The 14,219-nt window shown below is 39.2% G+C and overlaps 1 protein-coding gene across 1 annotated transcript in view; it reads right to left on the bottom strand.

Annotated features, from left to right (window-relative positions):
- Nucleotides 1-13,888, bottom strand: part of SEC23B (SEC23 homolog B, COPII coat complex component) — a 31,494-nt gene extending 17,606 nt beyond the window's left edge. The window contains exons 1-7 of the mRNA XM_032219912.1: nucleotides 13,713-13,888; nucleotides 8,225-8,457; nucleotides 3,500-3,557; nucleotides 2,113-2,199; nucleotides 1,714-1,950; nucleotides 1,527-1,612; nucleotides 1,070-1,214 (exon numbers count right to left, since the gene is read on the bottom strand). Coding sequence (XP_032075803.1) covers nucleotides 1,070-1,214; nucleotides 1,527-1,612; nucleotides 1,714-1,950; nucleotides 2,113-2,199; nucleotides 3,500-3,557; nucleotides 8,225-8,445 — 834 coding nt within the window. The 5' untranslated portion in view covers nucleotides 8,446-8,457; nucleotides 13,713-13,888. The remainder of the gene's footprint in view (nucleotides 1-1,069; nucleotides 1,215-1,526; nucleotides 1,613-1,713; nucleotides 1,951-2,112; nucleotides 2,200-3,499; nucleotides 3,558-8,224; nucleotides 8,458-13,712) is intronic.
- Between the last annotated feature and the right edge of the window lie 331 nt (nucleotides 13,889-14,219).

The following is a 14,219-nucleotide window of genomic DNA, read 5'->3' as shown; positions in this document are numbered from 1 at the left end:
CAAAAAAGAAAAAAAATATATAACCCAAAGGGAAAATATATTTTTAAAAAAGATTTGAACCATCTTTTTTCAGTATTTCAAATGGTTTAAAAATTTGATTTGTAACAAGCTGATCCAAAGTATTTACCCCTATTAGCCCATAAATTCCATGTATAACATATATCTGTTATTTTCAAACTGGTTTTATCCCAGAGTGCATTTTTTTCATCTGAATACATGTGAATTCATCAGAATCATATTTCCATCCCAATTCTGCCTTCTAGACATCAAAAAATTATAAATACTATAGAACTATGATTAGTAAAGGAAAAAGCCCATTATCGTGATACTGAACTTTCTAATTGTGCCCATATTTTTTGATTGCTTGGATTCCATAGAGAAACAAAATCAAACTTTATGCCTAGTCTCCCTAGTCAGCATATGATATATGAAAAGATTTTTAAAAAACCTCCAAGGATTTGTCTTTCTCATAGTTTTTTTCAGTTTTCTTGAAATGTGTTGATGGCATAAACATGTAAATCCTATGACCTATGTCTACATATAAGCATGACTTTAAGAAGAAAACTGCTTATGTTCAATCATCAACATTTTTCAACATTTAGCAGAGTTGAATTTTTTAACAAAGTTTACAAGATATTGGATGATATTTAATATAAATTTATCTGTTATGTGGTAACTACCCAAGATAGCTTACATTGCCAGTCAGTGTCCACTTCTGAATATCCATTCACACATAGGTAAGACTCCAAAAAGTACAGAAGGATCTCAACCCTTCCTTTTCATAGCTGGGAAAAGGCACTGTTCTGTTAAAACTAGAGCAAAACTCTTGAAGGAAATAAACAAATTGCTGGGCTGAGGTGGAAATAAGTGGAATTAAATACTCCTCACAGAATTAGCTGGTTGGAATTTCCAGGGAAAGGGGGAATCTTCAAACTCAGTTGTGCCACATTCAAAAACATGTATATTGGAAAATACATGGCTTCCAAGTACCAGAGAATACTAGTAGAGTTTAGATTACTTCTAAAGGTATTTAAGATTGTAAAAAATAAAAACAAACAAACAAACATACCTCAAGTAGTCCAACAGCAACTGACAAAGCTACTCCAGTGGATCGCAAGGGTCTCTTTCCTTGAGTAACTGGCCAAGGATCTCTTTGTAGTTCTCCAAGAAGATCTGTCATGTTCATATCAATTTTGTGAATAGGCTGTAAAAATCTAGTTTTTTTTTTAAATCAGGAGAGAAGAAAGGAGAGACAGAAAGACATAATATTGTGAATTATGCACTGGGTACTCATTTATTTGGAAATGTGTAATATTTTAATCATAGATTCAAAATGTATCTATCAAACCTCTGATTCACCTATTATCAGCTTTATATTTTCTCTTACATAGATGGAATGGCCTTTGATCTTAAATCAAATAGCAAAAATAGGCCTGCTTTTTAAAAGATGTTCCTTTTGGGATTTAAGAAAAAGATTAATGCATTTGCATCATTTGAAATATTCTTTGTTCTGCAAACCCTCATACCTGCTAGAAAGGTGAGGTGATTCTTGGGATTGAGGTGGTCTCCCTTGCTGAGTAGGGACGGCAGGCCTTGAAAGACCCAACATATCCTGACAATGGAAAACATCCATTATAAAATCAGAAAAACTTCTAAAAACATGAAATAAGAACTAGGAAATCCTTTCAACTTTTCACAGAAGACAAAATATACCTGTATTTGTTTCGCTGACAGATCTTTAGTTCCTCTAAAAACGTAACTTTTGGAGATCCCTTCACAGCTCAATTCATGAACTTGAACCATTCGACCGAAGGTAATCAATCCCACAAGAGCATCAGGAGGGAGCAGACTTAAAGACATTTGCAAGGATTCTTTCAAAGCTTGTAAGTCCTCCTCTTCCAAACATGTGTCTACCACATAAAGAAAGACCAGGGGTGTCTGAGGGCCACGCTTGATTGGGGGAAAAAGGAATACATATCACAAAATTGTACACACAGTAAAAGACTCTAATTTCTCTTACTGTAAACCATGGTAAAAACACTTTATTCTTATAACCTGTTGCAGAAATGTTGAATATAGCTACAGAATTTGAGAGATAACAAAAAGGACTACCTGGACTATATATTCGATTGTAGAAAACTGGGGCATAAGTTCTGCTGGCTGATTTACTTCAGATATGCCTGCATATGCTGGAGGAAACTGAAAAAAAATACACCAAGAATTAGAGCATGTGCTGAAAAAAATACCAATTCTTAATAAAATGCAATGTCAGCATTTTTTTTCTTTCAATTAAACGTATGAATCTTAATTCCATTTTATAATGGTTTCTGGCTTCTTAACCTTTTGGTTGTAATCAAATGTAGACATGATTTATGATTTTTTTCCAAAATCATATCCCAGGCCTGCTCACCAATTTAACTATTATCTGAGAACACTGGTCTAAAAATTTGGGGAAATTATCTACCTCGGAAGTGAAATGTGTTAATTTTACATATTTTGATTAGATGAATAAAAAAACAGGAGATAAAGGTGCTGGTTGGTTAAAGTTTTCAAGATATTTCACAATAAAGATTTATAGGCAGGTGAGTATATTTGCCTACAAGGGAGGGAGGCATCTAATGATCATGATGCCTCATAACTTCTCGACAAGTATGGTAGAAAATGAAAATGGTACCACATGGAAGTGCATAAATGTATCTTCACTTTGAGAACAGCAAGACAGATGAGTATGAAAAACATGTGGAAAATTAGATTACAGAATTAGTGACCCAATTCTGGTAAAATTCAGCTACTTTACTTTCTGAGGGTTTCTCTTTGTAGACCAGTGGTATTATTTTTTCATTCAATACAAAGCCATGGGTAAGGAAAAATCATTTAAGATTTGTTGTGATGTTTGGATAAGAATGATGTGCAAATCAATGGCAATCAAAATCAGAAATCATCCATTTTCAGATCTCAAGTTGTAATTTATTTAACAAGTACAGCTTATTAAAGTCATACATCACATCAAGCTGTCTTTTACAAACTATAATGGCATTGTTTATAATAAACAATGTGAAAATAAAAAAAATAAGCATGAACCTAAGCAAGTGCTCTCTCTGGCTTGGTATGATGTGGTAACTGAGGAACCATAATTACAGCTATTGTGTTTCATCTAGAGATTAATAAAACAGGATTTCAGGTTGCCTATTCTACACAATCTCTAGCATTATTTCTAAATTATGATTAGCACGAGCCATATTTTAACATGAATTAATTGCAATTAATCTGGGCCATAAAGTAACCCAAAATCCAAGTGAACCTTTTGCTTACAAGACTTTGGCAATAATATTAATTAAATGGAACAAATAAAAATAAGAGTGATATGACAAACAATAATGGAATACAGCTGAGGTACCATGGAGGTACAGTAGAAAGCCAGTGGCATCACTTTAGTACTAATAAGTTTTTTTTTAAAATGTGTTACAGTAATGTTGGAACATAACAGTTTTATGCTTACCTGGTTCCTCTGAAAGCAGAAGTTACAAGCCCAAAGCTTCGCTCTGTAATCAACTTGACTATAAAAAAGGAATATATAAAAAAGCTGAAATCAAATTTTGAGGTATTAATTTTTAAACATTTAATAAAAATTACTGCATTCTGTTTCATTCTCAAGCACTTGACACTGAGGTAAGGATTAAGGTAAATGTATAACACAAATAGGATCCTTACAAATTAACAGCAAATTATTATTACAAGTGTTGCATCAAAACAATCAAATTGACCACTGGCTTACTGGAAGGGTCTTTCTCTATGCGCTGCGGGAGAGTCCAAGCATGGGTTAAATTAGTTAAATTAGGTTGCCCAAGGACGGAGTTCAAATTCTTTGGCCACATCTCCTGTTCCTCTTTAAGGCCAGTTTTTTAATGATTCTTGGAACTGGAAGATGCAATGAGATGGCGTGGAGATTGTGTGGTGTTCCCGAACTCTGGATCCGCATGAGATTTGGGCGGGGTTGGACTCTCCCTCAGCACACAGAGAAAGACCCTTCAGGTAAGCCAATGGTCATTCTCTTGTGCACTGCTTGGAGAGTCCAAGCATGGGACATACCCAAGTTAACTGTCCCCAGTGTAGGTAGAAGATGCCAAGGGCTTGGCCGCAGAATGAACTTGCTGCAGCACCCGTCTGCCAAATGAAGCCTGAATCATGCACAAAGAGATGCTGAATCTCCTTGTGCATGAGCTCCCTCTTGATTGGGCAGGAGGGAGTGGGGCAGTGAATGAAGTTCCTCGGGGGGAGGGAAATGAACTTGAGGGCAAGGCCCTGCCTCACCGTCTGCAGGACCCAAGAGTCTGACGTGGTGAGTTCCCATTGGTCGGCGAACTGCTGAAGTCGCCCCCCAATGGGAGACAGACTGCGCTGGTCACTTGGTCTTACAGAAAGGCCTCTGGGAGGCTCCTCCTAGGTTAGGCCTGCAGTAGGGATACTGTTGTCTTCCCCTATCTCGAAACGACTGCCTGTCCTGAGACATGTCAGAAGATTGGGAATATGGCCTGTGGAAAGTTGGGGCGTTGAAGGAGGAATCAGATGCCGGAAAGGACTGCCTCCTAAAATAAGGTTGGTTCCTCTTCTCCTGTTTCTTAGAACTGGTGGGGAGAACCTTCCTCTTGTCCTTGGATTCAACCAGCACTGAATCCAAGGTTTCCCCAAATAGTTTGTCACCCTTAAAGGGAGCAGCGGCCAATTTCCACTTTGATTTCATGTCTACTTGCCAATGGCAAAGCTAAAGGAGGCGTCTAGATGTTACATTAGACGCCAGCACCCTGGAAGCAAATTTTGCCGCATTTAACGAGGCGTCAGCCGAATACTGAGATGCTGAAATAATCTTATTTACGTCCTGAAGGAGAAGTGTGTCCACTGCTGGCAATTTAGACTGCAGGTCCTTCAATCAAAGGATGGAAGCCCTATTAAAGGAGGAGGCAGAAGTAGAGGCCTTAATGGCCCAGGCTGCGACTTGGTGTGTTTTGTGGCAAGCCTTCCTATCCTCCACCTTGAGACCCTCCATAAGGTCAGCTGGAAGAACCGAATTAGATGTCAAGGAGGCCACTGGAGAATCTACAGGGAGTAATTTGAGGACATCTTCCAAATTCGCCTCTACTGAATAGTCTCTTATACCCTCCGCTAGGAGCGGCCAGGGAGCCTGGTTGGGACCATTGGTGTTGCACCACATGCATAAACAATTCATGCACAGAGACAAGAGCCTGCTTTTTGAACATGCTGTCCCTGGGATTAGGAGCGGCTGCTCTGGGGTTCCCTGTCATGTCTGAGGGTATGCGCCAAGTTGCATGATGGCCTTTGCCTTGTGCAAAATGGACTTGAAGGTAGTGGGCTTGAATAACCCCGAGAATGCAGGGGTGTCTGGGGGAAGATCTTCATCCTCAGAAAGTTCCTGGTCATCCTGATCCTGCTCATCCCCTAGAGAAACCTCGATGGTGGCAGAAGATTCCAGGGATGGGTGCCTCACCCTGCATGTGGAGGCCCCAGGGTCCTTCCTGCGCCTGCCTTCTGATTGACTATCCTTGCACTGAAGGCCTTCAGCTATGCCCTGTGAAAGGGCACGTGCAATCACCTCCTGCACTTCAGAAGAAAGCATTATGCCCCTATCTTCTCTGGAGTGATGTCTAATCCGAGGAGGGGGTGGAGGAGAACGCTCTGGGCCTGAAAGCGTGGGAGGAGACTCAGGAGGAGAGCCTGGCTCAGACCGAAAATAACGGCCTTGAGAGCTGGGGTCCACCACTGAGTTGTCAGGGGACAAATTTAGGTCCTCACCCTTCTCCTCCAACACCTCCAGGGGGTCTGGGTGATTAATGGGGGAGGGATCCCCCTCCTCCTCCTGAAGCCCAGCAGATCTGCCCTGGCGCTGGGCCTTTGGGGCTGCTTCCCCTGAGACCTTGCCCTTGCCTGCCATCCTGCTCCTCCCCTTGGCCTTGCCCCTGATGTTGGCCCCAGGTGGGCCAGAACTATCGTGTCCTGAAGGCCCAGGCTGCTCCGATGCGGTGGTAGGCATTCCTGCAGGCTCAGATTGATTAGCCGGTTGGAGCCCTTTCACAGCAGCCAAAAGAGAGGAAAGTGTTCTTGCTGGGAAACAGCGCCCAAGCACACATGGTTTCCAAGCCTCCCGGTTTTGCTTTCGCCACTATGGGAGACAGAGGCTGCGCAGTAGCATCCAGTGGAGGATTCAGAGAATGACCATGTGGTGGCAAAACAATGTGACTGCCCAAATCAACCTTAAGGGCTTTGGATGATAGCGGTGTTGCCAGCAACCTGTACAACGCCCACACCATCCCGTCGGCGATCCTCCTGGAGTACTCATATGTACTCCAATGTTCCTTAGCTTTTCTCCCCTACATTTTCTTATTTAACTTTTTCTTTCTCCATGAAGTATAAGCAAAAATATGACCATATATAAAAGCTTTCAAGGTGTCTCACACAACAAATACATCTGAAGGATATTTATAAGGAAAAAAAATCACTAATTGCATCTGTTTTATAAAAAATAGATGTATTAATATATAATTATTATATATTTAATAATTTAGAAAAATGGGATAAGTCTCTTGTAACATTGATAATGCTAATGGCCATGATAGGTATTGCAATAAAACAATTGCATGCATGCACGCCCGCACACACACACACAATATCAATCCATTCAACTAAGAATAAAAAATCATCAAGTTGATACAAAAGAACATTTTAAATTTGCTTAGTTTTGCTCTGTTTAACTGACCCTTTATGTTTAACTGTAATTGTTTGTTTCGCTTAACACACAACATGAATCTGTTTTAATATGTTTCATATGGTTAGGTCTGTGGCTTAAAATATCTGAGTGCAGCAAATGTAATTTATTTAATAAATGATGTTTAAAGAAAGTATAAAACCAGAACAATGTATAAACTTATAAGAGAATGAGACTTCTCAATGGCTAAGCAATGTTTAACATTAACATATCCATTTTGCATTGAAAACGATCATGCAAACAACATTTCACAGCAGTTTGTCTGTGGGTTGTCCTATTCATTTTTCTTTTTGCTGGCTAATCCTTCTTTGTTTTTTGTTTTTTAACAAAACAGATAAACTAGATTAGATAAACTAGACTGACCAATTAGAGTTGGAACATTGACTACTAGATAAGGGTTAATTCTCTTCCATGGTGGCACTGTATTTTTTAAAATAATTCTAAGCATCTTCAATGGAATATAAAGAATCTGGAAGTCTCAGGTGAGATAGAACATTTCTGCTTTGTATTTGCATTTATTGCCGTTTCTCTTTTTTTGTCTGCAGTTGAATCATAGAGCCATAATTCGGGAAATAAGGAACCATTTTCTCACTTGGTATTTGAAGCCTAATCATAAATATTATTAAATGCATAAGCTAAAAGAGACTAGATTCATTCCCATCGTAGCAAACTAGTTTAGAATGGCATCAGAAGTGGTATCTAGGACAAAGCTATGATTCATTTAACTGTAAACTTAAATTCTGATTTAATTATTTAAGGCAGGGATGGAAACATATGGTCCTTCAAATGTTGCTACATTACCTCTACTAATAGCCTTCACCATCAGTAATGCTGATTAAAATTTCTGTGAACTCTAAGTTCAGCAACATTTGAATTTCAACAAGTTCCTAGTCATACTTGAAAAGAAATCCATTTATCACCTTACCATGTAACTTTTTTCTTTTAAAATACTCAATATTATCTCCTCAATTATTTGGAGTACTTGGATAATCTTCAAATTAAAACTTGAAGCGTTTTGCAAAATTCAGTACTGAATCTACAATTGTGCTTAAAAATATTTTCAGTGTTTCAGTATAAACACTGCCTAAAATGTGATCTGTTTTCTACACATCTTACAACTAGACGAAGAGAATCCAATTATATCAACAAGTCAAAACATTATACTAGTTCATTTATTTAACAAAATTGCTTAGGAAGGGGGCGAGCACATGTGTGTGCACTCCATTTATGTGTGAGCAGGTGCATATGCTCACCACTCAAGCAAATGGAGCTGAGCACTCACGCACATCTATCCATTATTTGAACAGAACCATCCTTTCTCCACCACCACCACCCACCAGTCTGCAAAGCCAGAAAGGTTGGGGAACTGTGATGTAAATAATTTTACCACTCCACAGCAATCAAAACAACCACAGACAAAACTAAACGTAATAAACAAATACATACCAGAGTGGATTGAGAACAGTTTTGCAGGTTGGTCTACTGCATAGAACAGGCTCATATTGGACAGGTGGTAAATCTAACCGTTCTTTCAAAGGTGTTAGAAGACAAGCCAATGGAACAACCATTCTGGTGGCCTCCAATTTGCTGGAAGGCCAAACATTCCAACTGAAGCGAACTCCATCACGCTCTTCATTTTGCTGGATAAATTCTAGGTAAGTCGCCATAGAATTGTATTTCTGCAGAACCAAAACACAAGTTTGAAATAGAATTTTAGCGCCTTGAATAGAATAGTAGTTTCTTTCCAACCAATGAATTGAAAGCCATGCACAGTATATGGTATATTCAGGTACTCAGAGGCTTCACTATAAAATTACTCAACCAGTGACATGGACCCGTAATGTTAAGGAGGGGAGGGGGTTGTTCCAATTTGATAATATGCTACAATGGCTGGTTCACACTAAACTAGAACCATGGATTTATAAGCACAAAGGGTCAATTCACATATTATGAACATAATTATTTGTAATGCTACGTTTGAAAACAGTTACTATCATTTGTAACTCATTCATTCTTTCAGAGAAGCAATTGTGTTCCTTTGCAAAGAAGGGTAAAATAAAAATGAAATAAATCCTTTTTTTCATGCCTTTCTTTTGCCATTCCCCAGATGGTGTTTCAAACAGTTTACAATTATAAATACTGTTTTGCCTTTTGTTTCTCTACACCTTTTTTATTTATTGAACAATGTGTTTTTTTTGCTTCTGTGCTGCATTGTTTTCTTAGTAAAAGAGGAAATTCTTCTGGAGCATCTTTGATGTTTTGAAATATTGAAAAGGTTAGCTTAATAGAATAAATACTACTGATGTCTATTTTATCTGAATTATAAATGATCTTTAACTAAATTCGGCCATCACATTTTTGCCAGGGAAATACAGTAAAAAAAATAAGCAGACATTCAAAAAGGAAACAATAACTATATAACGCTATTTCATTGCTCTGGTTTAAGAAGAACAGATATTCTTAAACAGCAGCTTATATAGCAGTGTGACTTTATGTTAAGCTAGTACATTAATTATAACCCACCAAAAATAGTTTTACTTCCAAAAGCCGTATCACATTTTGATTAAGATCATATTGTTCACTCTTAATAGACAATTACTTTATAATATAAAATGCTATATCTATGTTGCATATATCTACCTCATGCACAAATATGCTTCATAGCTCATTACTAGGATTATGTAAAATGTAAACTTGTGTAATAAAATCTATAATTGGGCCTCAGATTACCAAAAGATGTTTTAGGCAAATCAGGTATTCATGCAAGCAATTATCATATTTCAAGGAAACATTCATAGCAGCTATCCAAAACAGCTTGAAGAATTAGTTAACATACAACTCTGATAAAAGAACAATCTATTTTCAAACTACTTAATAGAAATGTAAGGGTGCAATTCTAATTAAATTTACTGGAATTAAATCTCATAAGCTCCAAGCTAAATCACAATGAGACACTAATGTATGAACCAAGGCATTAAGTGATAAAAGACATTGGCTTCTAGGGACAATGGGATATTGTGAATTGAGTCATAATACTACGGTAACACAGCTATGCAGGTAATCTTTGATTTATGACCACAATTGGGCTCAAAATTTCTGTTGCTAAGCAAGACAGTTGTTAAGTGAGTTTTGCCCCATTTTATGACCTTTCTTGGCACAATTGTTAAATGAACCACTAGAGTTGTTAAGTGAATAACATGGTTACTAGCTTAAGTAATGATTAAGTGAACCTGGTTTCCCCAATGTCTTTGCTTGTCATGTGATCATAAAAGATGATCACAAGATCCCGGAACATTGCAACTGTCATAAATATGAGATAGTTGCCAAGTGCCTGAATTTTGTTCTTATTGAGACTATGTTAACACCCACCCACCCACCCCCCAAAAATCCCCATCCCTACTCCTCCCGACTTCCCAGGGCCCACACCTGGCACTGCCTTCTATCTAAAGTATCTTATATTCATATGGATTAAAAATAAAAATAATATATTAAAGGAAAAAAAAAAACCAAAAAAAAAAGAAAGAAAAGAACAAAGAAAAAAGAAAAAAGAAGAAACTCTTTGTGTTGAGCTCAGCCCCCCATCTTTATCTATGCTTAAATAGTGTAAGTCATTCTATCTATATTTTATTCTCGTCTCTTGCTTCTTTGTTATTTACCCCGACCTCCTGTGGACTCTCCCATTCCTCTTCCTTAACCTTGTATTCAGATAAACATTTATCCAAATTTATAAAATAATTTCACCAAGCTTTCCCTTCTAATAAAAATTAAATAGCATAGATCATTCCACATATTCAAATAATACTTTCAACAAAAATCAGTTTACCTTCCGTTTTAAAATTATCTCATCCAGCTTTCCCTTCTAACAGAATTTAAACAACATAAATCATTCTACATTCATTTTACATATATACATTCAGTATCACCCCACCAATATACGTAAATCATTCCACATTCATTTTACCCTCATCCCTTGCTTCTCTAATATTTGCCACTATCAAATTTATGCAAACATTAGTTTAAAATCTAGCTCAAAATAATTAGTTTCAACAAAAATCAGTTTACCTTCTATTTTAAAATAATCTCTTCAAACTTTCCCTTCTAACAAGATTTAAACAGCATAAATCATTCTGCATGCATTTTACATATATACATTCAGTATCACCCCACCAATAAGTTCCCCTTTTTCTGCCGGAGAGAGGTCGCAAACCCCCATTCAATCCACAACTTTGGTGAATATTTTAGAATGTCTAAATCCTCAAACTCCGCTTTTCTGCTTCTCCGAGGGAGGGGGAGCTACCCCCTCCATCTTGCAGCCATGTGGTCTATTGCTTGCCTTCTCCTTCGGCTTGTCTCTCCTCTTTTCCAAGTGAATCAGGAAGTCCCGCCTTCAAAGTCTTGTAATAGAAATCTCGAGCCTCCGAAACAGAATTAAGACGAAGTTTTTGATTCTCAAATGTGACCGTAATGCCGGCTGGGGCCTCCCATCTATATTGAATCTGTTGATTTCTAAGCTCTTTAGTTAAGAAGGTATAGTCCCTTCTTGCCTTTAACATCTGGAAAGGTATCTCTTTGAAGACAATCAGGTTCTGGCCGTCAATTCTCAAACTATTATTGTAAAATTTTTGCACGATCGCGTTTCTGGATTCTTTTGTGGAGAAATATATAATTATGTCCCTCGGGAGCTGTCGCTGTTCCGCTACCATCGAATTCTGGCGATAGATTTTCTGAGTCTGCCAATCAAAGTTAAGTCCCGGACTTCCCACCGCATGGCTGAAGGCTTCAACAAAGGTCTGTTTCAAATTCTCTCGCTCCTTTTCGCGGAATCCTCTGACTCTTATTGCAAATGCCTTCTTATTAAAGTTTATCATAACGAGCTGTTCCTGAGTGTCTCTAATTTTTTGTTGTAAAATTTGAATATTAGTAGTCAAATTAGAATTAGCCTCCTCCAAACTTTCCAATTTATTCTCTATTTCAGCGGTATAATCTGACAGGGCAGACACGGCTGCAAACGTATTCGCCTTCATTTGGTCAATTTTAGACTTTAAATCACCATATAGCTCGAATACAAATTCCTTAATTTCTTGTTTAAAATCATTAAAGATTTGAAAAAAAAATTCCTGTGTTAAGAATTCTCCAGTAGAGGGCGTAGGAGACAAGGGCTGCGATGCCAGTGTAAATTCTTTAAATTCCTTCACAGATTCTTTAGGCACATTTGTAGAGAGACGCTTGGATTTTGACCTGGGTGCCATTATAAATCAACAAATAAACAGCGCTTTCGCTCCCCTCTGTTTCCAAAAAAAAAAAAAAAAAATTATTTTGTTAAGGAGCAGTCTGCAGGAAGGTAAAACCGGCTAAGTACATCCCCTATCAGTCACCAACGGGGAGAAATCGCCATTTTGAAGTCCGTTTAAACAAAGTCTCTAAGACAAATGGTGCTGGTGTTTAAGATAGTAATAAAAGCATAAATCTCACAGGGGTGGGACCCACCCGTATTAATCCTAGCTTCAAACAACTTTGCTTTGTCCTGGGGGGGGGCTCGCCCGTCTGGGGCTGCAAAAAAAGGCAGCTGAGAAGAACTGGCTGGAGATAAAAGCTCCGCTCATGCTGGATCTAATCTCTGTCCACAGCCAAAAAAAAGAGAAAGGCTGTGAATTACGAATAGACCCTAGCACACAGAGCTACTCCCTGCCCCTTTCTTAGCCAAAAAGGGGTGATATCTATGATCTTATTTAGATATACAGACCAGATCTCTGAGAGGAGCTCGGTTGAGCCCTCCTCGGCAACAGGCTCCGCCCCCCCGGATCAAGTGCCTGAATTTTGATTATGTGGATCATGGGGATGCTGCAATGTTCGTAAATGTGAAAAACTGTCATAAGTCACTTTTTCTACTGCTATTATAACTAAAAAAATGATTTTACGTAGAGGACTACTTGTAATGTATTCAAAGGGCAAATTCTTGCTGGATTTTTATACCGAAAGAGCTGAAATAAATTGGCAATACCACCATGCCTTTATATTAACTTGTGGCAGTGCCACAAACATTCATGTTACACTTTTTGAAAAAGAAACAAGACTTACAAAAAGACAAGTTTCTTAAATGAAAGACTGCGTGGGCAGGCAACCATCATTCCCTAGATCACTTTTCCTGCTGCCCACCAATTTCTGATTTTTATTTCAGATATTTTTAAAAGAAAAAAACAAGCAAGCAGCAGGTTGCAAAGCACCAACCTCCAGCACTGTACTTATTCACAATAATGCCTTTAGGTTTTAGAAGGTTGCACTGGCAAAGCTGAGAAGTTATCAACTACGCCAAAATATTTTTTTTTCCATATAAAAAATGCCACACTGAACTGAAGAAGCTTCTTGGATGAGAAGCGAAAGGTTTTAATGGAAAAGAAAAAAAAACCCCAAGGAAGTCCAGCTGCCTTCTGGAAAAGCACCTTTGGGAGAGCCCACTAAACAATTACGGTCAGTTCTAATTTACTAGTGATGATGCTCACTCGGTATATATAACTGTCTCCAACCTTGGCAACTTTAAGACTTGTGGACTTCAACTCCCAGAGTTCCTCAGCCAGCAAAAGTGGCTGAGGAACTCTGGGAGTTGAAGTCCACAAGTCTTAAAGTTGCCAAGGTTGGAGACCACTGATATAACATTCCAACGGTCAACAGTTACAAACGGTTCAGTTAAACGAGCGACTACACCGACCGGAACATTTCCGTTAACCGTCTCTAACGTCTCGAGAGAGGAGAGAAGGATCCGGAAAGAAGTTCAAACTGGAGTGGGGGGAGAAGAGGCCCAAAGGCCGCTGCCAGGCACCACCGCTTCCCACCCACCCCCCAAACAGACCCCGATGCCCCCAATGGGCACTTCCGCGCAGGTCTCGAGGAGGAAACATTCAGGAGAGAAAGAGAAGAAGGGGGGGGGGAAACAAACCTCTCGACAGCTGACAAGACACGGGCTCCCCGCTTCAGCGACTCCTCTTCCACTCCCTCCGCCTCAAAGATGACGGCGGCTGCCTCTTCGCCGCCTGGACCTGCTTCCAGGGCTTAAGCCACGCCCCACGTCGCTAAGGCCAGCTCAGCACCACCTCGCCCGGACTTAAAATGGGGGCTGTAGCGTCAGTTCCTGCTTGCCCTCCGTTAAGCCCCCTCCCTCCTTCTTTCAGTTCCTGGTGATTTCGAAAGCCGCGCTCCGAAGGGCAGATCGAGGAGCCGGCAGCGCGCGCTGACTTCAAAAGCAACCGGGCAGTTTGATTTCTAAAGCGCTGGTGGCGTTGACCCCACTTTTTTTTCCCCTCTAGTTCAAAGCCGGCTGGGGAATTCTGGGAATTGAAGTCCGCCAGGCATAAAGTTGCCAAGGTTGGAGACTCCCCTGGTTTATAGAAGAGGATTTGGGCTGCCGCGGAAGGTGCTGCTGTCGCATTGATGCCATTGAGTATAT

The sequence above is a fragment of the Thamnophis elegans genome, chromosome 6, assembly GCF_009769535.1.
Source record: "Thamnophis elegans isolate rThaEle1 chromosome 6, rThaEle1.pri, whole genome shotgun sequence".
Lineage (NCBI taxonomy): Eukaryota > Metazoa > Chordata > Lepidosauria > Squamata > Colubridae > Thamnophis > Thamnophis elegans.
This window is presented reverse-complemented; position numbering and strand designations above follow the sequence as displayed.